This window comes from Nelusetta ayraudi, unplaced genomic scaffold, assembly GCF_046127955.1.
Source record: "Nelusetta ayraudi isolate G7.1 ecotype Tasmania unplaced genomic scaffold, CSIRO-AGI_Nayr_v1 ptg000106l, whole genome shotgun sequence".
Taxonomy (NCBI): domain Eukaryota; kingdom Metazoa; phylum Chordata; class Actinopteri; order Tetraodontiformes; family Monacanthidae; genus Nelusetta; species Nelusetta ayraudi.
The window spans coordinates 956229-981637 of NW_027466156.1; the positions used below are offsets into that span (position 1 = coordinate 956229).

Genomic DNA, 25409 nt, shown 5'->3' on the forward strand with positions numbered 1-25409 from the left:
TCAGCAACAGCTAAAATAGCTATTACAAAGACATGGGGGAAGGGGAGACGTTCCGACACAGGATCAACGGACTCAGCTAGTGGAGGAAAACGACACAACGGGAAACACACCTGTTTCTTCTTTATCTTTACTACTTTCCACACTGTAGATACTGAAGACATCAAATATATGACCAAGATAAGTGGATTAATGTGGCAAAAGAAAAGAAAATGTTCTAGATCATCTAAAATATAAAACTTGTTTGAGTTATGTCACACTTTTTGTTTAATACATATTCCATATGTGTTCATTCTTAGTTTTGATGCATGGAATGACAATCTACAATGTAAATAGTGAAAAAAAAAAACATTAAATCAGAAGTCCAGTGTCCAAACTGAATAAGTTATAATAGGACTAAGGTAGGATTACTTTCAAAGAGACTCCTGTATGTTTGTGATTTTGTACAGAATTCAAGGCCTCTCGCTAAGGAGGGCGGAGTCTAATCGTCCCACCCGCTCGCTCGCTCACTCACTCACTTCCCCCAATCTTGTGGGAGCCTCCTCCCTCCCACTCCCTCGTTTTGGACTGCAGTACCAGCAGGCCGCCTCTGATGGAACAGCCCTAATGGCCACCGACAGCGAGCAGAGCAGAGCAGAGCAGGAAGCATCGCTAACGAGATCAAGAGAAAAGTTATGGCTGCAGCCCAGAGCCGTAACCAGATTCTCAAAACGAGGGAGCTGAAGGCCCCGTCGTCCCTGACGGCGAGGAAGCAGAAGCAGAGAGCTTCCACGTCCGCGTTGAAAGGCTCCCAAAATAAAAGCATCGCATCGACGGCCAATCCCCAAAACATGCGGCGACAGGCAAAGACGGCCCAACGCGCGGCAGGGGGGAGTGATGGACGGCCGCTGTCTCCTCCGCTCTCTCTCCCTCGCCGCCGGATCACATGACCCGATCTGTCGGCAAACGCTGACCCCACCGCCGCATCTCCCAGGAACACGCGTACGTGAGGCCGGCGAACGCGGCGCTGTCAGCGCGTGAAGCGCCACCGCCGTCCACCGAGGCACGGCTCAAACACACACACACACACATGCTTAGAGTGTGTCTGTGTGAGTGTGAGTGTGCGGCCGAGTGCATTTTTCCATTTAACAGCAGAGCCTTGATATTCCGACCACATTCTGATTATTCACACAACAGGAACTCTGGTGCCGGTGCACCACAGCGGCACTAAAACACCTCCTTTTCAGTTCCTTGCCATGAAAAGCATGCAAATATTGGGGGAAAAAAAAAAAAAACACATCCAGCTTCAATCAGTGCAAACCAGAAACTACAGCAATTGGGCTCAACTTCCAATTGTTCCAAAAAAAACTGGCCAGAGTGCAATTTACCACTCTCAAGTGCGTTGTGATGGTCGTGCAATCTGTTTTCTGAGCACACTCGTCACACTCGTTCAGAGGACATCAAAAAGACAGACAGACACGGAGACGCTTCCTTTAATGAGCTCCCAGGATGCATCAGCATCACCACATCAGCCTGAAGGACAGGTATCGACATTTGGCGGCCTGCTAATTATGATGTTTACGCGCACTCCAAGCTGGTCAACGTGCTGGATGAACACGTGCCAGTTCCTCCTCATCCTCATTCCTGCAGTTCGTTTGATATTTCAAACTGAAACGCAGTGCACATTTTTTTTTTTTTGGAAAATAGTGGGAAAGAATCTTCAAAATAACGTCTTGGCTCTCCTCCCAAAGCTGCTGTCAATACTTGAACTGGCTCCAGAGTGGGTTTTATGTGAGCTTCTGGAATCGTGTTTAAAGACTCTCAGAGAAACACTGCTGACCCAAAGTGCAGCACTTTGGAATGAAAGGAAAATTATTAATCAGAGTAGAATTAATTAAGTCATGGATCGTGTTCATTTTTGCATCTGGGGCCGCTCATAGTTTATTGCCAAGGGCAACGGACAACTATAAAGCGAAGCCAGAAAAATAGTATGAGTGGCATTTTTTCCTGAGCATATCTCTCACAGTGTTCCTTGTCACAACATTAGCAGTTAAACCAATTCAAGACCATAAAATATAAACTAAAACAATACTGCATACTGAAATACTAGCATAAAATACTGGAAATGTACATGTACATAGAAATGGCCCCCATATTTACCATCCATTCACTCCAATATTATATAAATGTGTAGATAAACATATACGTATACATAGAATAATTTTAACATAACCAATGACAAAAGCATTGAACGACTAAGGGCCAGATCCACAAAGCGATTGCCCGGCGCCAAAAATGGTGATTCCGATCCACAGAGGGGACGCAAACGTGAAAATGGGCGGGAAATGCGCCGAGGCGCAGGTAGCAGGATTGCGCCAGACTCATTTGAATGTATTTAAATGAGTCATTATGCGCAAAAGGACACACCCCCTTCTATGCAAATATGCCTCATTCAAACAGCGGCAGATCCAGAAAGAGTTTGCGCTCGTGTCCGCACGCAGTTTGACAGACGGAGACACCGCCAGCCAGAACCAGGAGCAGCTTCTGTCTGTCAAAGTGTTTCTGGCTTCTGAGTGAAACTTTCCTCTCTGAAAAGCCTGAGATATATATATAGCTCCCCAAATCTTATATATAGATAGGCATAGACTACAGTATATATGGCAGTATTTTAGATAGGCTATGGAAAATACAAATGGTCCTCAGGTGTTGGTGACTAACGCGTCTTGCGTCTTGACTTTCTTTCATTATGGCAGCAGTCTTGGTAGACGGAGGAGGCATCGTAATGCCAGGAGCACAGGAGCGTTTATCCTAGCAGAGTTTCACTGTCAAACACACGCACTCACCAACAACCTTTGGTGCAAACTGCTCTCAGGTTGCCAGACCGCAACATTCGCACCTGTTTCAGGTGCCGCATTTGTGGGCATGTTTGCGCCTGCATGTCATTAGCGCAAAAACCTTTGTGGATACCCGCATCTTTCATTTTAGTGCTGCATGCCCTTATTTGAGGATCTACCCCTAAGTGTGTATGATATATATACATACAGATAGATAGATAGATAGATAGATAGATAGATACACTATATTACCAAAAGTATTTGCTCACCCATCCAAATGATCAGAATCAGGTGTCCTAATCACTTAGCCTGGCTACATGTGTATAAAATCAAGCACCTCGGCATGCAGACTGTTTTGACAAACATTTGTGAAAGAATGGGTCGCTCTCAGGAGCTCAGTGACTTCCAGTGTGGAACTGTCATAGGATGCCACCTGTGCAACAAATCCAGTCGTGAAATTTCCTCGCTCCTAAGTATTCCACAGTCTACTGTCAGCTTTATTATAAGAAAATGGAAGAGTTTGGGAACAACAGCAACTCAGCCACAAAGTGGTAGGCCATGTAAACTGACGGAGAGGGGTCAGCGGATGCTCAGGCGCATAGTGCTAAGAGGTCGCCGGCTTTCTGCACAGTCAATTGCTGCAGAGCTCCAAACTTCATGTGGCCTTCAGATTAGCCCAAGTACAGTACGCAGAGAGCTTCATGGAATGGGTTTCCATGGCAGAGCAGCTGCATCCAAGCCATACATCACCAAGTGCAATGCGAAGCGCCGGATGCAGTGGTGTAAAGCACGCCGCCACTGGACTATAGAGCAGTGGAGACGCGTTCTCTGGAATGTTGAATCACCTGGCAATCTGATGGACGAGTCTGGGTTTGGAGGTTGCCAGGAGAACGGTACATTTCGGACTGCATTGTGCCAAGTGTGAAATTTGGTGTAGGAGGAATTATGGTGTGGGGTTGTTTTTCAGGAGTCGGGCTTGGCCCCTTAGCTCCAGTGAAAGGAACTTTGAATGCTTCAGGATACCAAAACATTTTGGACAATTCCATGCTCCCGACCTTGTGGGAACAGTTTGGAGCGGACCCCTTCCTCTTCCAACATGACTGTGCACCAGTGCACAAAGGAAGGTCCATAAAGACATGGATGACAGAGTCTGGTGTGGATGAACTTGACTGGCCTGCACAGAGTCCTGACCTGAACCCGATAGAACACCTTTGGGATGAATTAGAGCGGAGACTGAGAGCCAGGCCTTCCCGACCAACATCAGTGTGTGACCTCACCACTCATAAAAAACACTCCTCAACCTTGTGGACAGCCTTCCCAGAAGAGTTGAAGCTGTAATAGCTGCAAAAGGTGGGCCGACATCATATTGAACCCTATGGGTTAGGAGTGGGATGGCACTTAAGTTCATATGTGAGTCAAGGCAGGTGAGCAAATACTTTTGGTAATATAGTGTAGATAGAAAGCAGTTGACGCATTAGCATTTCTTGGGAGCTTGTTAACGGCTATTGACAAATATAATTTTTCAGTTTCATGTTTCCATTAGCCTACTATCACCCAATTTAAAGAACAAAATAAAACAAATCACAAATGATTCCATGGAAGCGCCCAAGACAACACAATCACAAGGGAATTTCAGAATGCTTTTTCGCCACCTAACGAACAGCTGCCTCAGGATGAACTTCAGAAGTTTGCTCGTCTTCGGCAGCGTCATTGTTGCGTCGACTATAAATTTAGCAAGAAAATATTTTATTGTAATATCAGTGACAATATTATTCTAGACATAAATCTTGTTTTTATTTAATATTTAATTATTTTTAGTTTTATTTTGTCTATTTTTTAGCCACCATCTTCCATAAGATTTTTCTGAGGCGGCTAAAATTGTAAACACCTGCGTTTTTTTAACACTTTTAGGGGAGTTTACAACTTTTATGTCGGGGCTGTGTGTGTGTGTCGAGAATCGGCAAGTGGTGCGTGGGAAGACGGAGACGCATACACTGTGGTGTGTGTGCTGCAAAAAATAAAGAAGTAAAAAGCTCCGAGCTCAAGCTGTAATGGATATTGGATTATTGGCATCCTGGTGCCTCCTGGGAAAGTGAGAGAACACCCACAGCGGCCTCAGCATCTCGCAGAGCTGCTGCTGCAGAGTTCGTGTGAGGTTAGAAATCATCAGGCCTTCCTCCCTGCATCCACTTAAAAGTTGCACAAGTTTTATTGCCCTTCATAATGCCTCTCTCTCCCTCACCCTCCGGGATGGCTTGCAGCAAAGTGAATTTCATGCTGCCAACTGTCACGGCAATCTAATTCAATATGTATGAAGAGACATTCTGCACAAGTTACTGCTCTCATTTGACTACAGTTTTGGCACTTTATGAGCCTTCCACGGTGAACACAGTTGGTTGTAACAATGAGTGAAAGCAGAAATTAAAGTTGGGATTTGCAAGACTGTGACCTTGTGGATGAATAAAAAAGCCTCCTAAAATCATCATGTGTCATCATTGTTGCAACAAAATAATTACCATGCAAGCAGAAATTGCCTTCAGATTAAATGATTTGTTTGTGTGTGTGAATGGTTTTGAAAGGTTTTGTTGTCTCATGTCGAGGTAAAACCACAAGAGCACTGCCACTTTGAGCCAAATCTACACAAGTGACAGAGACGTCACTTAAATCGTCAGTAACTTAACTTAGAATAACAAAGTTGTAGTACTGATAAATACGTAGTGAAGCACACAAACAATTACTAATAATCATAATGAACACACAGGATCTGTTTGTGGGACCTGACTCGAGCGCATTTTTATTGAACGTTTATAACTGTTAAAAACATGTATAAAATTGGTCCTGTTTCAGAAACAAGGCACGCATAGTCATGTCAATGTTCAGTGTTTACGTCATTATTAGCATTATCATTTATCAACACCACCATCAGCACGTTCCATTCTCATTATTTGTCTAATAGTAGTATCAAGCATTCCCTAATATAAAAACATGGTTCCAATTTTTTTTCTTCTTCTTCTTCACAGAGGTTAAAATCTTTTTTTTTTATTTCCGAGCAGCAAGACAATGATTCATGCAAAGACGGGAGTGGAGGAGAAGATGCGAGCTGACTGGACTGAGGGGGTCTTTAGTAGTAGGTCTCCCGCTCCACCCAGCCTGGAGAAGATGACACACAAACACAGAGGGGTCACGTTTTAAAAGGAGGCACTCAAAGAGACCCCGGGGCTGCAGGACTGAGCCAAGGTGGGAAAGACAAACAGAAAAGGCAGAGTAAAAACAGAGCATGAGCGGACTGTGGACTCACCGCCTGGGCTGCGTCTGAGGATCAGCTTACGGATTTCGTCGTAGATGAAGATGAGCAGCGAGTATGGGAAGGCGCAGAACCACCAGTTGGGCCTAGAAAAGAAAATGGGGTGAGAAACCAAATCTGGGGGAACACGTGGTCACAGCCATTTTGACAAAATCGCTTCGAGTAAGTTTTTTTTTTTTACTCTCCGTCCGTCTATGTCACTGTATTGTCTTATTGCACAATAAAATTAAAAAAAGCTTTGCGTAAGATTTAGTAAATAAATAAATGAATACACTTGAAGACTGATCACTGAATTAGGATTGTGGGTCGTGAGGTGTGTGTGTGTGTGTGTGTGCGTGTGTGTGTGTGTGTCGTGGGGTTGTTCCTGCCCCCAGACCTACTTGAGAGGGTACATCCTGAGGGCCACGTCCATGCCAGGGCAGTAGGAGAGGAAGGCGGCCAAGGCGGTCTCCTCAAATAGTCCAAAGATCAGGATCTTGTTCCTGGAACAAACACACACGCACGCGTCCACGGTCCATTAGGACGTCTGACAAGAACTCAAACAGGAATTCCACACGGTGCCTCGGCACTCACTTCATGCCCTGCTGGAAGACAGAGTTCCTCCTGGTCTTGCAGATGATAAGGTCAGCCCACTGGACGATGACGATGCTGACGAAGAAGGCTGTGTGGCAGGTGAACTCCACGATCTTCCTCTGCTCGTAGGTCTGCAGGGCGGATGGAAGCAGGAAAAATGTGTTAGCGCCGATCAGGAAGAACGACTTTATGGGGATCCTTGCTCCCATCCCATTACTGACCCACTGCTGGCCGTAGCTGTCCTCCAGGTCGTTGATGTACTTGTTGTCCCAAGACACTCGGATGTTGAGCAGCGTGCCGGGCAGGAAGCCGTTCTCCGCCAGGATGACGAAGTAGGTGAAGAAGCCGGCCAGAGCCTGGATCATACCTGCAGGAGGGAGAGAGAGCGGAGCTGTGAGTCGGACCCGAACCCACTCCAGCCACTGGGGGTGGGGGTGTTGGGGGTAACACTGACGGATTAGAGCCGCTGTTCACAAGCCCGAATTCAAGCGGCAATCGATAAATAATTCAGACTGCGGCTCAGCAGCCGTCTGGAGGAGACAAATGAGCGAGGGAGAACCAACAACCCCCCCCCCCCTCACTCCACCCCCTCAGTCAGTCCTTTTAAGGAGATAAAAAACATAAACAAGACTGGCTCGTCTTCTGAAATCAGGGGCACAATTCAACAGATAAAGGATTAAAGCAGCATTTCTAAACTGGTGGGTCGGGACCCAAACGTGGGTCGTTGCACTGTTTCGATTGGGTCGCAACTTCGTGGACAGTCTCCCTTTTTTTTTTTAATAGACATGGATAAAAATAATAGGATAAGAATGTCTTTATTTATCCCATATTGGGAAAATTAGCAAAACAGAGATTTTAAAACCACAAAATATTGACGAGAAATGCAGTTATGAGAAAATGTTTATTTCCTTGACATGATAGATAGTGGGCCTAGCGTTTTTATTTTTGTGGTATAATGTTGGGTTGCAACTTCATGATCAGGAAAATAAATGTGGTTCTTAAAAGTGGAGAACCACTGATTCAAAGCCTTCACGAGGTGGGGCCTATTCCTGGCTTCCTTACCAAAGGCGGGGACACCCAGAGAGCAGACCGACAGACAGGGGGACTCGGTGCGGTCCACTGCTATCAGCGGGGGCCTATTTCGGGTGCGTGCCTCTCTTCCACTTATCTGCGACACTGAGCCGACTACTTGTGGCCATTGGTGGCTCCCTGTGATCACTCACCGATCTGTCCGTAGGCGATGCTGATGAGCCTCTCGTTCACCAGCTTGTCTGTCTTGGGGTTCCTGGGCTGCCTCTTCATGATGTCGCTCTCGGCTGCCTCGTAGGCCAGGGAGATGGCCGGGACCTGAGGACCATCGTTCATTAGACCACCGCGAAGGCCATGGACCCCCCCCCCTCAATTCTAGCTCCTCAGCTTCTCACCATGTCAGTTCCCAGGTCAATGCAGAGGATGGTGACGGTCCCCAGGGGCAGAGGGATGTTGGCGATGATGAAGAGGAGGAAGGGGGTGATCTCGGGGATGTTGCTGGTCAGAGTGTAGGCGATGGACTTCTTCAAGTTGTCGAAGATCAGGCGACCTGTCGGAAAAGGAAGTTTGCGAGTTTACCGTTCGAGTCCTCCTCCAACATTCTGCAATCCAATTCTGGACCCTGTTGTTCACCTTCTTCCACTCCGGTGACAATGGAGGCAAAGTTGTCGTCCAGCAGGATCATGTCAGCCGCCTGCTTGGACACGTCGGAGCCGGCGATGCCCATGGCCACGCCGATGTCGGCCTTCTTCAGGGCTGGGGAGTCGTTGACACCATCGCCCGTCACGGCCACGATGGCACCCTACGCGGAGACGGAAAGTCACCATTAACTTTAAATCGATGTGGTAATTAGACAATGGAGGAGACAATAAAGCTGGCAGGGGCGCTTTTCCCCTTTGCTGCTGCGGCTGAGTGACATTTCTATCTGATGCAATTACAAAGTGTCGAAGAATAATTTCCTGCCGAGTGAAAGAAAACGTCGTCTTTGGTTGCTAAAAGGTTTGAGGGTAATTCACTCATTGACTTGACAGCCCAACCAAAAAGACGGCAGAGGAGAGACAGATATGGGAATTAATATCAATTGAAGGAGGAAATTCCCCTGTGAGGAGAGAGACCAACGGTTTTCATTACCTGCTCATTTAAGGTAGGACAATAGAAGTACAAAATAATAAAAGCTTTAATGGAAGCATGCAAGAGACTGTTGTTGTCGCCATTATTCTAGCCAAAGAGTAAATCAATAGAAATCTATCATCCAATCAGGCCTCAATCATCTCATGCACTGGGTGAATATTCATGTGCTGCCAAGTTCACAGCTCAGCAGGTGTCTTCCTCACCGATCTGCCGGCGATGTCATCAGAAATCAGCTTCAGGTAGGCAGAAGGAGGGAGGAAGAGGAGGAGAAGAATGTGGGAGGAAGAGGAGTGGAAGAGGAGTCTCACCTGGCGCTGGCAGCCCTCCACGATGATCAGCTTCTGCTGCGGGGAGGTCCTGGCAAACACGATCTCAGTGTGATACTTGAGGATGTCGTCCAGCTGCTCGGCGCTCAGGTCCTTGAGGTCGCCACCGTGCACCACGCAGGCCTTGGCGTCCCTGGAGGAGGGGACGGACAGTCAGTCAGCCAGACAGTCAGACAGTCAGACAGTCAGACGGTCAGACAGTCAGACGGTCAGACGGTCAGACGGGAAACTGCAGCTGCGTCCCGCAGGGCTCGGCTCCACGGCCACTACCTGGGGTTGACCTCGTTGATGGGGATGTTGAGGCGAGCGGCGATGTCCTCGATGGTCTCGTTGCCCTCGGAGATGATGCCCACGCCCTTGGCGATGGCCTTGGCCGTGATTGGATGGTCACCGGTGACCATGATGACCTACGTAAAGAGATAGAGACAGATTTAGATAGATAGATAGATAGATAGATAGATAGATAGATAGATAGATAGAGAGAGAGAGAGATTGGTGATAGATAGAGACGGATGGATCGAGATAGAGATAGAGATAAATAGATAGAGATAGATAGACAGATATATAGATCGATATTGATAGAGATTGATAGATTGATATATATACTTTATTGATCTCCAGAACTAGGAGAGAGGGGTTGTTTTTTTTTGGCTGATCAGTGCAAAGAAATCAAGGGGAAAAGCAACTAAAATATTTGTGAGAAGTTGGATGGATGGACGGACGCAGGTCACCTTGATTCCAGCGCTCCTGCACTTGCCGACGGCGTCGGGCACGGCGGCACGTGGAGGGTCGATCATGGACATGAGGCCAATGAAGCAGAGGTTCTCGGTGGGGAAGTTCACCTCTTCCGTGTCGAAGGCAAAGTCCTCTGGGAACTGCTCGTCGGGCAGGTTGAAGTGGCAGAAACCTGGGAAGACGCGGCATTTAACAACGGGTTCGTTAGGCTCCTTCCCCTCCCCCATCTGGACGCTCCTTACCCAGCACTCTCTCTCCCAGGCCTCCCAGCTCCAGGTAGGCGTTCTGGAAGGCGTCCTTCATCTCGTCATCCAGCGGCTGCTCCTTGCCCTGGATCATGATTGAGGAGCAGCGGTCCAGGATCCTCTCGGGGGCCCCCTTCATCACCAGCAGGTGCTTGGACTCTTCTTCAGGTGTGCCGTTTTTGTGAATGGACAGCTGGCGAAGAGGTCAGAGCAGTAAAAATGGGGTCACTTTCAGGGTTTATTTCTGCATTTTCCGCTCGCAATGTGAATCAAAAAGTGATGTGGGAGGAAGAAGTGTTTCGCCCACCTGGTACTTGTTAGTGGAGTTGAAGGGAATCTCGGCTATCTTGGCGCTTTTATCCCTCATTTCCTGCACTGATCCGCAGCAGAGCTCGATACATTTCAGCAGCGCCGACTCGGAGGCGTCTCCAGCCACGTCCCTCTAGAAGAAGAAGAGGAGGAGGAAAAGAGGTAAGAGTGTTGATCCTGAGCAACATGACTATGCCCACCTCAAGAAATAAACTCATCAGGAGCCTAAACACGTTTGCCACAGTCCTGAGGAGCTCTGGCACCAGAATAACAATGGTTCCGTTCTAATTAGCCGCCTTGACAAACACACAACGCCTGTTTGTCTTCCGCCCACTGCAGCAGCGTAGCGGCGGCTGTAGTAACGAGCGGTGAGACACAGTGGCCGGGGATCGGCTGAGACGAGACGCTCACAGGTGATTCACACACACAGGCGGAGGAACAGGATTGTAAAAGTGTGTGTGCAAGTTGTTATGGTGGGGGTGGCGGGGAGAGAAACTTGAGACGGGACTCTGAGGACACGTAGAACCAAGGCGGGCGGACACACACACACACACACACACACACACACACACACACACACACACACACACACACACACACACACACACACACACACACACACACACACACACACACCAATGTTTTCAAGGCGTACTCCAGTGGGGACGGTGGAGGAAACTGGGAGGGTCTGCACCAGCGCTTCTCCACTGACGGAGTCTCAGGACACACATTTCTCTCCTCATCATGACGGTGCGACTGAGGTTTATTCCACTAAAATATGTCGTAAATAAATTATTGAAATTATTGAATTGAATTGTGCGTCCTGCAAAATAAATGGCAAACATTTGCTCTCTATAAATATAAATATTTTAAAATCAAAATAAATAAATAAAAAACAATGCATAAACTGCCAATGAAGCTGCGGCCCAATCAAAACAGCTCCGTGACCCACTACTGGGTCGCGACCCACCAGCTGAGAAACACTGGTCAACACACCACACTTGAAGACAAACACAAGTTTAGCCTTCAGTGTTTGATAGTAGTGACTTAAAATAAAGTGAATAAATATGATTCAAGTGTGATGATATGAAAAAAGGAAAACAGCACTTTTGGAGCAACTTTCAAAGTGCTCAACAGAGAGGGAAGTGGGTTGGCAGTGCAGGTGGACTGAACCCAAATAAGGCTCTTTCAAACGTCTGTTTTTTTCTTCTTCTTGTATCTGCCACTAAAACAAGGATATAGGGCAGTGTTTCTCAACTGGTGGGTCCTGATCCAAAAGTGGGTCGCAGAGCTGTATTGATTGGGCCACGGCTTTGTGGTGCAGTTTCGTTGGGGTTTTTAAAAGATATCGTAATTTCTTTTAAGTCATTTTTTGACAGAAATTAGTTTTTGGCTTAAATCATCTCTTGACAATGCTGACCATCTCTTTTTGGGTTTTCCCAAAAACTTGAAAAAAATGACTTAGGCCATTACTTTAATAGGTTGATGATTTATTTACTAGACATGAAGAAAGCGGGCTCGCGTTTTTATTTTGTGGTATAAATTTGGGCCACGATTTCACAATACGGAAAAAATGTGTGTCCCGAGACTCCACCAGTTGAGAAGCACTGACCTAGTGTTATCTGGGACCCACCTTCAGGATGGGCAAGCTGCTCTGCTCGGCCAGGAAGACGGCGCGGTTGCAGAGGCCGGCGATCCTGGCCAGGGCCCCCCAGGTGGCCGAGCTGCGGTCGAAGGAGGTGCCGCTCTGGTTCTCTGTGGTGTCGGCCTCGTGGATCTGGTTGTCGAACCACATGTGGGCCACCGTCATCCTGTTCTGGGTGAGTGTACCAGTCTTGTCGGAGCAGATGGTGGAGGTGGAGCCCAGGGTCTCCACGGCCTCCAGGTTCTTCACCAGGCAGTTCTTCTTGGCCATGCGCTTGGCCGTCAGAGTCAGACACACCTGGAGGAAGCAGACCAGAGTCCGTGACGACGTTCTAGACCCAGGCATTGGCGAACTATGGCTCGGGAGCCATATGCGGCCCAATGAGCTTTTTAATCCGGCCTGCTGAACTTGAAGAAATTATATTAATAGTAAGTAAGTGATAAAATAGCTGTAGATCATCCAATTTTCAGTGTTTTAAGAGTCATTACAATAAAGAGCTAAACACTGTGGTGCTTCAAAGACACTGATTTTGTTGGAACTTTGCTTTGGTTCATTTTCAATTGACATTAAAGCACGTTTTCTACATATCCAATGATACATTTTCTATCCTCCTATGAGGTGGGTCACCAAAACACTCCATCCATCTGCTCCTGCTTCAACCCCTCTGTCACATTTTAGAACCCATTGTGGCCCCACCAGTCAGAAAGTCCCCCCCCCCCCACCTCCCCAGAGGAACTCACAGTGACAGTGGCCAGGAGACCTTCAGGCACGTTGGCCACGATGATACCGATGAGGAAGATGACGGCCTCCAGCCAGGTGTAGCCCAGGATGAGAGAGAGGACGAAGAAGGAGACACCCAGGAAGACGGCCACGCCTGTGATGATGTGGATGAAGTGCTCGATCTCGATGGAGATGGGGGTGCGGCCCACCTCCAGACCCGAGGCCAGCGTGGCAATGCGGCCCATGACGGTGCGGTCGCCGGTGCTGATGACGATTCCTCGGGCCGTTCCTGCAGATAAAATTTTGTTGAAGAAAAGTTGAGGAAAAACATTCCTGACTGGACAAATATTTCACCAGTCACCTCCCATCGTACCTTCGACGCAGTTGGTGGAGAAGAAAGCGATGTTCCGGGTCTCCAGCGGGTTCTCATTGGAGAAGTCAGGGGTGCGGGTCTGAGGCTCTGATTCTCCGGTCAGAGAGGAGTTGTCCACCTGAGTGGGGAGGGACAGCAAGAGAGGAAAAGTATGAAGATGGTCGTCAGGGAACGAATTAAAAAAACAAAACAAATTATATAGTAAAAAAAGGGATCTATATACACACAGTATATAAAACTATCTAAGAGGGAAACTCAAATTACTACAACAAAGTGTAAGACTGAGTCTCAAAAGTATGTCTACCTCTGTTAGAGGCAGTGTAATGGTTTATGTCAGTGTTTCTCAACCCACTATTGGTTGCAGAGGTTTTTGACACACACACACACACACACACACACACACACACACACACACACACACACACACACACACACACACACACACACACACACACACACACACACACACACACACACACACACACACACACACACACACACACATTATTGTGCTTATTTATTTACACGCTTATTTTGCAGGACAAACAATTCACTTCAATAATTTTAATATGTATATTTATAAATATTTATTTCCTAGAAATGATAGATAGTGGGCTATAGTTTTTATTTTTGTGGAATAGATTTGGTTCGCCACTTCATGAAAAGGAAAAAAAAATGTGGGTCTCGAGACTCCACCCGTGGAAACCACTGCTGTGGATGTAGAGGTTCAACTACTCAGTTGAACCTCTACATCCACAGCAGTGGTTTTCCACAAGTGTTAATCAGTTTAAAAGGAAGTTTAGAAAAGAAGTGTGTGAATTGTATAAGAGAGGAGGAGGATGATGCAAATTGAAGTTCTCCTCCTTCCGTCCGGACATGGTCTGTTATCAGCGGCGCCCTGTGGATTTGTTTGCCATGTTGTACGTATAATATCATTCTGGTCGCTTTGAAATGAACAGAATAAAAGAATAAAAAACTAAAAACCCTCCTTGGAGGCGTAAGTGCAGCGTCACTGACAGATTTGGGTCACACTGATGGCTTTGTTTCCAGACTGGAGCTGCGGCTGCAGCAGACAGGTAATGATGCGAACACAGTGCTCCAGTCAGAGGAACGTTTGACACAGTCAAGTGGTCCAAAGTGGGCCAGTGTCCAGTGTCACGCTAACGGAACCAATGGGGACACGCCCACCTTGCAGCCGTGAGCCGAGATGATCCGGAGGTCGGCGGGGATGCGGTCACCGCCCTTCACCTCCACCAGGTCGCCCACCACCACTTCCTCTGCGTTGATGTGCTTCTTCTCGCCGTCGCGGACCACCAGGGCTTGCTGAAGGGAAGGCGGAGACGGGACAACGAGGGGTTCAAAAAAAGACTCGTTTTTGGTTGGAGACAGTTTTTATTTGGAGGTAAAAGAATCAATGATGTACTTGTTTTTCTGTTTTTTGATAAGGAAATGAAATGTTTTTTTATTTGAATTAGTTCAACACTCACAATAACTTTGGTGGCGCACTAACTCATACTTGGTTTAATATTTTGTCAGTGTCACCTTTTCATCGGCTATTAATTTCATCTTTTGTTCACAACTTTGGTTCCTCCCACGATACAAACATTAAACCAAACAGAATTCCTTGTGTTATTTTTAAACAACAAACTCCTGCTTTTCCACAAATCTCATTCACTTGGTGCAGCTTTTGCCTCCGATCGTCGGAACTGAAACGCACCTGTGGGACCAGGTTCTTGAAGGAGTCCATGATCTTGGAGCTCTTGGCCTCTTGGTAGTAGGAGAAGCAGCCGGTGATGATGACCACGGCCGACAGCACCACGCCCAGGTACAGCTGTGGAAAGCAGGGAGGCGTCACTCAAGGGGGGGGACACGGCCTCGATTTTCACCTCCTTGAAAAAGCGACCTCGGCGACTCTTCTTACATTGTCGTTGGCGGGCTCGTCCTCCATGGCCGCCTGGATGCCGTAGGCCAGAAAGCAGAGGATGGCGCCGGTCCACAGCAGCATGGAGAAACCACCAAACATCTGCAGACAGGGGGAGGGGAGGCGGGACTGTTAGGGCTTGGCCAATCAGGAACCAGAAGCCTACCAGTCTGTTCAAAAGCCCGTGGAGCAGCGCGAGCTGCCGATACCTGCTTGCAGAACTTGACCCACTCGGGTGTGGTGGGGGGCGGAGTCAGAGCGTTGGGGCCGTCCCGGGCCAGGATCTCGGCGGCCTTCCCGCCGGTCAAACCCTGAGCGGGGGGTGGGGAGAGGGGAGAAAGGAAAAAAACATCAGAGTAAAAAAAACACCTACCGACCCACGTTCCAGCTCCCAGTCGGGGCTGCTGGTCGCTTAGCAACACAGCATCAACACGGAGGAGGAGGAGGAGGAGGGAGGAAGGAAAAAAAAAACAGGTAGGAGGAAGCAGAAGAAGATGGAGAGGAGAGGAGGAGGTGAAGGAGCTCAGCCAATGAGAGATAAGGAGGAGATGAGACGAGGGAAACGGGTTTGCACAGGAAATCAGGTCAGATCGAGGAGGAGGAGGAGGTGGGCGGGGCTTGTGGCGGCTAATAAATTATTGCAGAGGCGCCTGCAGACCTCCAGTGAGGAGGCGCTGATTAGCCATGCTGCTTGATCCGCGCAGCACAAACCCGAGGATGCAACGATAATTACGAGAGAGAGAGAGAGAGTAAAGACAGCTGTTGCATAATGTAGCTTAGCTTAGCACAACGGTGGTGAAAACGAAACTCTGCGTCAACAATTAAGTAACCCCGAAAGGGAGAAAAAGCCAACAGTGATAAACGACAGGCGCCCTCTAGAGGTGGAGCGTGACTCCAAGGCGTGCTTTTTGCAGAAATAAATAGGGACATAAAGAAATGAAAACAAAAAAAATCAAATAAATACTAAACGGGGACGGATTTGCTGCCATGTGGCTCGGCGACTTCCTGCATTATTCATGGCGACACACTGATTTATTGAGGAGGGGGCCGGCTCTGTGAGTCGGGAGGCGGTGGACGATTTCCCCGGAGGCTCCTGCAGACCTTTAGCCAGGAAATAATGCTGCGTGTCACAAATCAAAAAGCAATGAAGACGCCCCCCCAACCTCTGCCTTTGTTCAGCACAGCCCTGAGAGAGGGGGGAGGGAGGGGGCTGATCCTCACTGGCTCCTCCCCCTTCGGCACTCCTCAAGAAATAAAGGTACCGGCGAGATGAAGAAGTTTGAGAAAGTGAAGGTGGTCACACTCACGTTGTTGAGGTCGGTGCCGTACTTGCGGTTCAGCTCGTCGAGGGTCAACTTGTGGTCGTCCTGCCGGTGACACACGCAGGGAAGACAGGGAGGTTAGCGTGCATGTGTGTGTGTGTGTGTGTCCAAAAAATAGCTGACATTTACAGAGCATTGTGTGATGACCTTTTATTAAGAAAAAAAGAAAATAAAGAGGAGCAACAGAGTGGCGCTCTGACAGTGGAGGAGGGACGGGAAGGGGAAAAAAGAAATCTATCATTTACTTGACGCCACTGCGGCCGAATTTCATTCAAACACTGCAGATATCATCCAGACGTCGGCCCTCGGTGATGTCACAAAGGGTAGCGATCCATTTCCCCAGCCTCCCCTCTGTCTGTCTGCCACCTTCCAAACCACAAAGAGGCTCCAACAAGGAGGCCTCAGTTTTATCCGAGGTTGGCTGTAAAACAGCGGGCTAACCTGTGCGGCTCCTCTCGCCAACTCACCATGTCCACCTCCTTCTTCAGCTCGTCCATGTCCTTCTCCTTCTTCTTGCCCTTGCCCTTCTTCTTGCCGCCCTGCTCCGAGGTGGCGGCCAGCTCATACTGCTCACGTCCTTCCTGCAGACGACGACAACAATGACACAACTGAGCGTCTGGACACTGGAAAGAAGGTGCGTCAAAACTGTGCTTAAAGGAAAACCAAATGACTTTTACTGGACTGCAAATATTCACTTTTATTAATGTATTTCTAGGCGTGCTAAGCTTTTGCCAACATAAAGATCATAAATCAAGCCAAATTTTACATATTGCACCTTTAAGGTATTTAAAAAACCTTATTGCCTTATACATAATATCATGGGTGAAAGCATTGATAACAGAAAAGGTCAAATTAACTTCTACACTAAGAAGTGCAACACTGATGTTTTTACAAACCAGCTCGTTTTGCTCTGTGAGTTTTGGGGGGAGGGAGGAAGTTCAACGGCAGGAAGAGAAATTCCTTCATTAGCTTGTGCGTGACTGGATGTTTTATTTTGGGAATTCCAAGGGGGGGTTGGGGGGGGCGAGCAAGAGTGGGGGGGGTCAGGCAGAACTAGTGGATGTGACAGCACCAAAGAGTCCGTGACTGATGACTCAAAGTAGCAGAGGACCTTTTGTCAGAGCGCATCTTCAGAAAAACACACACACACACACACAAAAAAAAAAAACAAGGACCATCACCGTGTGAGAGTGACTCAAAAATACGCCTGCACTTAAAACAAACAAAAAGCAGCGACCAGAGTCCTGCTGCTGGGACTCAATGACAGAAGACAGACGAGCAGGAAGAGCAGAAGGTCTCAGAACGAAGGGTTTCTGTCACTTCAGGACGACTTGGGTTCAATTAGAAGAGACGGAAGCTCCAGGTTCAGCCCAGGAAGAGTCTCAGGATAGTGTCTCTCTCTCTGTCTCCTCTCTCTCTCCTTCTCTTTCTCCTCACTTGACAGTTGGTCTCGCCTCGTCTCCTTTATCAGCAGCCGACGAAGGTGACGGAGCAACAAAAAGTCAAGACAGCCAGACGGCGGTTGGCTGAAGTGACACCTGAGAGGGAGCGAGAGAGAGAGGCTGTCTGATTGGACCATTCAGCCGCTGTCAGTGTGTCAGAGAGAAGCAGCAGGTCGCACCAGGTGAGCTGCTGACATCACCAGGTTCACAATACAACTGCAGCAATCCATGGAAAACTAGTTTTGAAGTACTTGTTCCTATTTGATCGGACACATTCGGTTGCAAACCTGTGGTGGAGATGTCCTACTGGACAGGAAGCAGCACCAGCAGAACCAAAGGTGTGGGGAAGATGTGTGTGTGCGCATGTGTGTTGACTGAGATTGAAGAGGAGCGAGGGGGGAAAGTGGAGCCTCTTTCAGCAACAGGCTGGAAACTGGAGGAGCTCAACGCTTGAAGCAAACATCGATTAGCAGTTAGGGCTCATCAATGATTCAGCAGCTTGGAGGCTAACAGGTGTTAGCTCGGCTCAGCCGTCTGTCTGCCAATAGGCCGCTTGTCTGCGTGCAAGCAAAGGGCCGACTTGCGGGGGCTGGGCCGTAACCAAATATGGACGTCCTGCCCCCGATGGAAGAGCCCGTCATGGAAATATGCCGGGGAACGCCGCCGCTGCCTTCTTTTTGTCCTCCCCCCAAAGTTTCCCAGGGAGCCAGAGGAGCACATGTTGTTATTGTAGCCGCAGCCTCCCAACCGGCCGGCCAAGCTGGGAAAACACTGCGGCTGGTCCCGGATCAGCGCGGCCCTATCACGGCCCCACGGCCCCCCAGAGGGGCCCCCAGGGGCCCATCAGGGTTCCAGAGGAACAATAACAACAAGTCGAGCCGAGCAGCTGAGGCGTTCCAGGCGGACGAGCCGAGTGCAGAGATCCTCAACTGACAAATTATTTTTCTGCAAAGATTGTCTGAAATTTGGTGCAGAAGGTTTATTCAGAGGGGGAAACTACAAATTTGAACCTCTCAGCGAAAAGGAAGAGCGATGCGGTCAACAAGGGCCTCGTGCTTTCCACTTTAACAGAAAACGGAGAGAAGTGAGCGCTAAATATCACCATCAGGCCACTTCCTGAAGAAATAAATCATTTTCCTGGACGCATCCACAATGAGAAGGAGCAGCAGAGTGGCCAGTTAAAGAGCCAGGTCCACTGGATCGTGTCGGAGTTGTTGACCTATCACAAGGCCGAGCCAGTCAACTAGCGCCAAGCAAAGCTAGCAGAGATTAGCAGGTGGTGGCTACGACGCGGTGCTAGGCGACGAGACGCAACGACTCCACCGAGTGTAAACGACAAGAAGATGAAGTGAAAGAAGTGAAGAGGAGTCGCGGAGGCAGGAACGGCGCTGACACACTGCTGTGTAATCTGTCCCTCTGACACACACACACACACACACACACACACACACACACACACACACACACACACACACACACACACACACACACACACACACACACACACACACACACACACACACACACACACACACACACACACACACACACACACACACACACAGTTCTTTGTCCAGCGCAGATAAAATCTGCATCCTAAACACAAACAAAAGGCTCAGAAATGTGCTCATGTGACCGCCGCTCAGCAGAGCGCAGCCATGCGGACGACTTTATGTGGCGCCGAGGCCACGCCCCCACAGTGTTGGCAAACGGACAATCGCTGGGGTTTGTTTGGAGGAGGAAGAAAAAAACAATTCTGCTAAAACAAAAAGGCAGCCACGAGAGTCGGTGACAAACTCCCAGCACTGTGTCAGGTGACCTCCGCTGCTGAAAAGCAGGGGGTGAGGGGGTGGGATGGGCGGAGCTTAAAACTTTTCCCGATCCAAGCCGTCACCACCTTCCGGACTTTCCCTGCTTTCATTCATCCTCTCATTCATTCACTGGTTATTTTGTCCTGCCTGGCAAAGAAAAAAAAAAGGGGGTGGGGGGTTTGCGAGTTTGGCAGGACGTGGCGAGTGTGTTAAGTGCGACCACCAACCACCCCCCCACACTCGTCCCCCACACCACCCTCCCCTCCTCATCCGGGGTGAATCGATTCGCTCTCTTTTAGGAACCCAGTGAACCTGGAGGAGCGAGAGAGCCAGAGGAGCAGGGGCTGCTGGGAGAGGGGGGGGGGGGTGTGGAGGAGGGGGAGGGGCCATCTCTCTCACACACACCATCGCGTCCATTCACACATACATGCAGGCGGAGGTGTGGACTTCGTAGCCGCTGGCAACAGGGCAAAGTCCCAGGAATGTGATAGAGAGAGAGAGAGAGAGAGAGAGAGAGAGAGAGAGAGAGAGAGAGAGAGACAGAGAGAGAGAGAGAGAGAGAGACAGAGACAGAGACAGAGACAGAGAGAGAGAGAGAGAGAGATGAATGAAGAGTTTGAGGTCCTAACAGCAGCAGCGGGATTGTCTGACCATCAGGATTCTAGTTGGCTACAGAACATGAGTGGGTTTTTACTCAGTGAGAGAGACAGAGAGAGAACTGTGGTATTGTTTTCTGATTTTTTTATTTTTTGCATTTTAATCCACAAAAAAAACCCTGTTCCCATGCAACATTTGGAGCATCAGCTCTGTTTTGCAGAGACTGAAATGGCCTCCAGCCACCACAGACACCAACTTGGTTGGCAACAGGAAGTTCAGTTTTCCCTCTTTTGCAATACATTGTTGCTGGAAATATGCAAATCTGCCCAATGTGGGATGAATAAAGACAATCTATTGTGTTCACAAAATGAAAGAAAAACTCTGCCTTCAGTTTATACACTGACTGACTGGAGGAATTAGTGGTCCAACAGCTGATCAGAAGGTTCGCAGAGAAAGTTCACAGCTACAGTTTACAGTCTTCTGCTGCAGGACACAAGCTTTTCTCTTCAACTCTCTGCAGATCAAATTCACTCTGCGGGGAAGCGTGTGAAGAAGCTGCGCTTCCAACTCAGAACCCCGGTGAAGCAGCCAATTCAAAGGCTCTTTGGGAATCAAGTTCTGGCCCGAGTGCGATGGATTCTCTTCTCTCTAGCATGGTCACATGGGTCTTATCAGCATATGGAACTTATTCTGAACGCAGCAGCGCTGAGAGAGGCTGGTTTTGTTTTCTTGTTCTGTTTTGTTTGATGGCCCTGCGCCCATCACAGACATGGAGGAAGCGTCTGCGCTTTATTTTGAAAAGCGCCGACGTGTTCCACTTTGCTTTTGCAGCAGAGCGGAGCAACAGGCTCACGGTGAGCAGTTCAAAGAGCTGCCACGGGGGGGGAAAACAGACCGCGCGGCTCAAGCTGCTTAGGCAAACAGACGGCCAGGAGATGAGGAGGAGAAGAAGGAGAAGGAGGAGGAGGAGGGTTTTCCAGCCTGGGAAACACGGAAAAAGAGAGAGAGAGAAGCATAGATGGGAGAGAGTGTGAGGGGGAGGGAGGGTGACACAGGGCCCCTCAGTTAACGCACCCTGACTGCCGAGCGGAAAGAATGTTAAATCCTGCAGAGGGAGAGAGAGAACAGGTACAAACAGGGAGAACAAGGGGGAAACGGACTGTGAAGAATGGATGTGAAGGTGCTCACCCCCTCCCTCCCTCCCTCTCTCTCTCCCTCTCTCTCTCTCTCTCTCTCTCTTTGGCTGGGATAGAAAGCCACCAGGGTGAGGGGTGGGGGGTGGGGTGGGGTGGAGGTCCCCAGTGATTCTGCTGCCATCTGTGGCCGTTAGCGGGGCAGCATCCAAGTCCAAGTCTGGCACTTCAGACCCTGAAGGAGGAGGAGGAGGCAGAGGAACAGCTCTGAACCCTCTCCAACCACCACTACACAACACAATGCAACGCACTGCACAACTCTACACCACACAACGGCAAGCAGGTGTCAGCTGAAGCCGGTCTCACTTTACATTTTGCTGATGATTCAGTGTCTCTGGGACTGACGGACAATCGACTCAGTCACAGGTTCCAGAGTCGACTCCTTTAATAGCAAAGGCACGAAAGTAACACAATTATAAGGTTATCAATATTAGTAGGCGAAGTCTGGATTTTCTAAGTCATTATTTCAGCAACCAGATGAGGAGAGGGAAATGAAAAAGAAAGAACATTTGCTGCAGAAATAAGAAACGCCACCTTAATTGGACAGATCGTCTCTTTAGAAGCCGTTCAGGATGTTGACTATTGTTTTCACACCTCCCATTACGTCATCTCTGGGAATCAAGTTGCCCGACGGTGGCAATGCGGCAACTGGTGCCGCCTCCTCCTCCTCCTCCTCCTCCTGTATCAACTCCTGCTCCCTGCTGCGTTTCACTGCACCGTGCGACCGATGTGATGGGCAAACAGGGAGGCGGCATAATGACTGAGCAGCGAGAGGAACGATCGCGGCTCTCCCGGCTGTTCTCGTGCCTAAGCATCTTCTCCTCCACCACCTTCTCCTCAGGGAGGCTTTGTCGCGGCGCTCATCTCTAAAGTCTAGCAGCAGCGAAACAGAAGCAGGAGATACAGGTTTCCATCAGACGCAGTCAGGAGGAAACTGACAGAGGAGGGCCAGATTTTGCAGGATGAGCCTCCAGGAGCGGGAGGGGCAGGAGGAGTAGGAGGAGTAAAGATCTCCACCACCAGCATCCCTCCATCTATCCTACATCCAACTGTCCTACTCTTGCAGGCTGAATGCCTCATGAGTGTTTGTGCTGCGCAGCAGCAGCGGCAGCGGCGGCATGGCAGGGTGTGGCGACGACTGATGTCTCGCACCCAAGAGGAGGAGTGGAGGAGAAGAGGAGAGAGGAGTGGCTGCTGGGGCTTCAGGGCTTCCATTTCATTCCCGAGTCCCCCAAGTACAATGATCAGAATGACGAATTGACTGAGATACAGATATGATGGAATGAGTGACGAGCACCAAGCAGGGGGGGAATTGGTGTAGACAGCAGACAGACAGAAAGAATCATATTTATATATCTATTGAATATAAAACATTTAGAATGAAAATACTAAATATTGAATTAAATAACAGCAGCAGCAGAATGGAATGTGGAGATCAAACAGCAGCAGGTACATTAAAAAAAAGAAAAGCAAATGACTTGTTTCTGTTTATTCCCACCTTTAGTCTCTTCATTTTTTGCCAAATAAAGGTTTAGGGCTACAAAAAAGTCAAATAGATGAACAAAAAATACGTCAAGAAATAAAATGTAAGAAAAGCTGCATTTACGTTCATTCACCACCCTTGCACACTGCGTGAGTGAAATGCGTGTTAAACGCCAAACAGGTGCGCTTAAAAAAAATGGGCCAAAATGACTCGGTTTTTTCACAAATAATAATAATGACAATTTTTAAAAAAAAATGAAGCCGCATAAACTTGTCGACAAACAATGACGGGTTGTTGTGATATATATATATATATCCCTCCCTCCCCCTCTCTCTCCTTCCCTTCAAAACACACGGGCACGCGGTCAATCGCGAGCTCAAAGCGGCTAAAATAAAAACCAAACAAATGAACGACGGTGGTCGTCTCGCGATTCGCTAGCTAAGTACCGTTAGCTAGCCACAAAAGTTTGACAGCTCTGCGCGAGCTGGGCTTTTTTTTGTTTATTTATTTATTTATTTATTTTGAGAACATCCCGTTATGTAACCGGAACCCGAAGCAAGTTTAAAGGCATCTTAGCGAGGGAGGGATGGGAACGCGTTCTAAGGAAATAGCTGCGGTGGTGGGGAATGTCGCTGGGGAGAAATAAACTACTATTTTTCGGGGTTGGGAGAGCCCTTTTTCACTCGGTGGTATTTCATTTCATTTCATTTCGCGAGGAAAGAGGAGTCATTCATCTCGACACCAGATTCTCCTCTTCCTCCTTTTTTCTGCGGCCGCAACGTCAACATCGATTCAGACACACAAAAAATACACAAAACACTTGTTTGAATGGCGAACTTACTTTCACGGGAGAGGAACAAAATGAAACAGAAAAACAAACCCAAATAAATGTAACGACAAAGTCACAAACTTTTAACCCATACTCACTCCTCTTCCCATGGCTGCTGCTGCCGAGTCCTTCCTCCCACTTCAAGTAGTAATAATAAAACAAAATAGGATGCGCGAAAATTCCACCGTCTAATAAAAAATCTGCAGTAAAATTAAGTTTAAAACGCAAAATATATATCGGAAGAGGCGTTAAAATGGATTAAAAACTCCCCAATGTGACCGTCGCTGTGTTTGGGGAAAAAAAGACAGAAAATTGTCTGGAATTTTTTGTCTCTCTTCTTTTTCTTCTTCGCTCCCCCCAACAACACGTGTCACCCCTCGACGACGCGCATACGAGCTCGCGAGCCACCGCCGCCGACCACCCGCCCTTTTATACGAAGCGTTCAGTCCATTGTGACGTCATGCCGCTCGCCATGGCAACGCCACGGACGGGGGCGTGGCCTCCACCATTATTAGGCGTTCTACTTCTTCTTCTTCTTCTTCTTCCTTTCTTTTCTTCCTCGCTCCCCACTCCTCCTTCTCCCCCCCTCCTGTGCAACACACACACACACACACACGCACGCACGCACGCTGCTCACATCTTTCATACATACGTGGATATTAAAAAACAGGGTTATTTATAGCACGCTAAGGTAGCTTAGCACGCCACAGTTTTTACGGTACGGCGAAACAACAGTCACAGATAGGGAAAAAACAACATATTTGTATAGTTAATAACACACAAAAATGAATTTTCACTCACCCCAAGAGCTGACATGTCGTGGAATCTCAACAGGAACGATGGGAAATGTGGTTTTTCGTTCTCCTTTTTTGATCCAACTCAGTCTCAGTGTGAATTATAATAAGATGTATATGCATTGAAAAGTTTTGGTTAAAAAGCTGATCCCTGAACTTAGCTTAACATTAACCAACGTCCCAAATCTGCCTGGCTGGCTGTGTCTCTCCCTCCATGACTCAACCCAGGTTTGGTTTGGTTGTTTTTTTCCTGCCCCAGTCAGATGTTTAATGTGTGACATGCATGTGTCCGAAACACACAAAATATTTCTCCCTCTCTCTTACTCACACACACACAGCGCTGACTTTGCAGACACCTTTTGCCTTCCCACCACTTTGACACGGAATCTGACTGTGTTTTCCAGCAGGACATCTCCCTGCCGTGCACGACCTGCTCTGAACTCTCATCTTGGGGTTGAAACTTCAACGCCACTGGGCCGAGCGCCGCCGCTGCCGCCACAGCCCAATTTGCATGTGTTGCATGAGCTTTTTTTTTTTTTTTTTTTGAAATCTCCTTTCATCCCTCCGCGCAAAAGGAGAGATTCAGTCTTTCATCCCGGGATGTGAAGCTGAAACCAGCTACTTGTTGCTATGCACACGCACGCACATACACACACACACACACACATCAAAACCCTCGATTAGATATTCTAATACATCCTCCAGCCGAGCCGTTCGCCCGTGAAAGTGGCCCTTCTTGAACCGTGAAGTGGACCACGCTGAGGCCGTCACCGTCAGCGCTAACTCGCTGCCTGTCTGCCTCTATATCTGTGTGTGT

The 25409-nt window shown here is 48.4% G+C and overlaps 1 protein-coding gene and 1 long non-coding RNA gene across 2 annotated transcripts; one reads left to right on the forward strand and one right to left on the reverse strand.

The window, feature by feature from the left end:
* The first annotated feature begins 5298 nt into the window (after nucleotides 1-5298).
* On the forward strand, nucleotides 5299-5906 carry LOC142903096 (uncharacterized). Its single transcript, XR_012929190.1, has 2 exons — nucleotides 5299-5454; nucleotides 5512-5906. It is a non-coding gene; the product is annotated as an uncharacterized LOC142903096 (long non-coding RNA).
* Nucleotides 5578-24196, reverse strand: LOC142903091 (sodium/potassium-transporting ATPase subunit alpha-1). Its single transcript, XM_076048537.1, has 23 exons — nucleotides 23897-24196; nucleotides 16911-17024; nucleotides 16429-16488; nucleotides 15331-15432; nucleotides 15122-15223; nucleotides 14918-15031; nucleotides 14389-14523; nucleotides 13201-13318; nucleotides 12848-13116; nucleotides 12096-12404; nucleotides 10461-10595; nucleotides 10151-10346; nucleotides 9905-10080; nucleotides 9444-9580; nucleotides 9156-9306; nucleotides 8350-8518; nucleotides 8112-8266; nucleotides 7911-8034; nucleotides 6909-7054; nucleotides 6688-6818; nucleotides 6495-6596; nucleotides 6109-6200; nucleotides 5578-5960 (listed from the first exon to the last, which is right to left on the reverse strand). The coding sequence occupies exons 1-23, from the start codon at nucleotides 23906-23908 to the stop codon at nucleotides 5932-5934; spliced, it is 3078 nt and encodes a 1025-aa protein (XP_075904652.1). The 5' UTR covers nucleotides 23909-24196; the 3' UTR covers nucleotides 5578-5931.
* Nucleotides 24197-25409: the final 1213 nt, after the last annotated feature.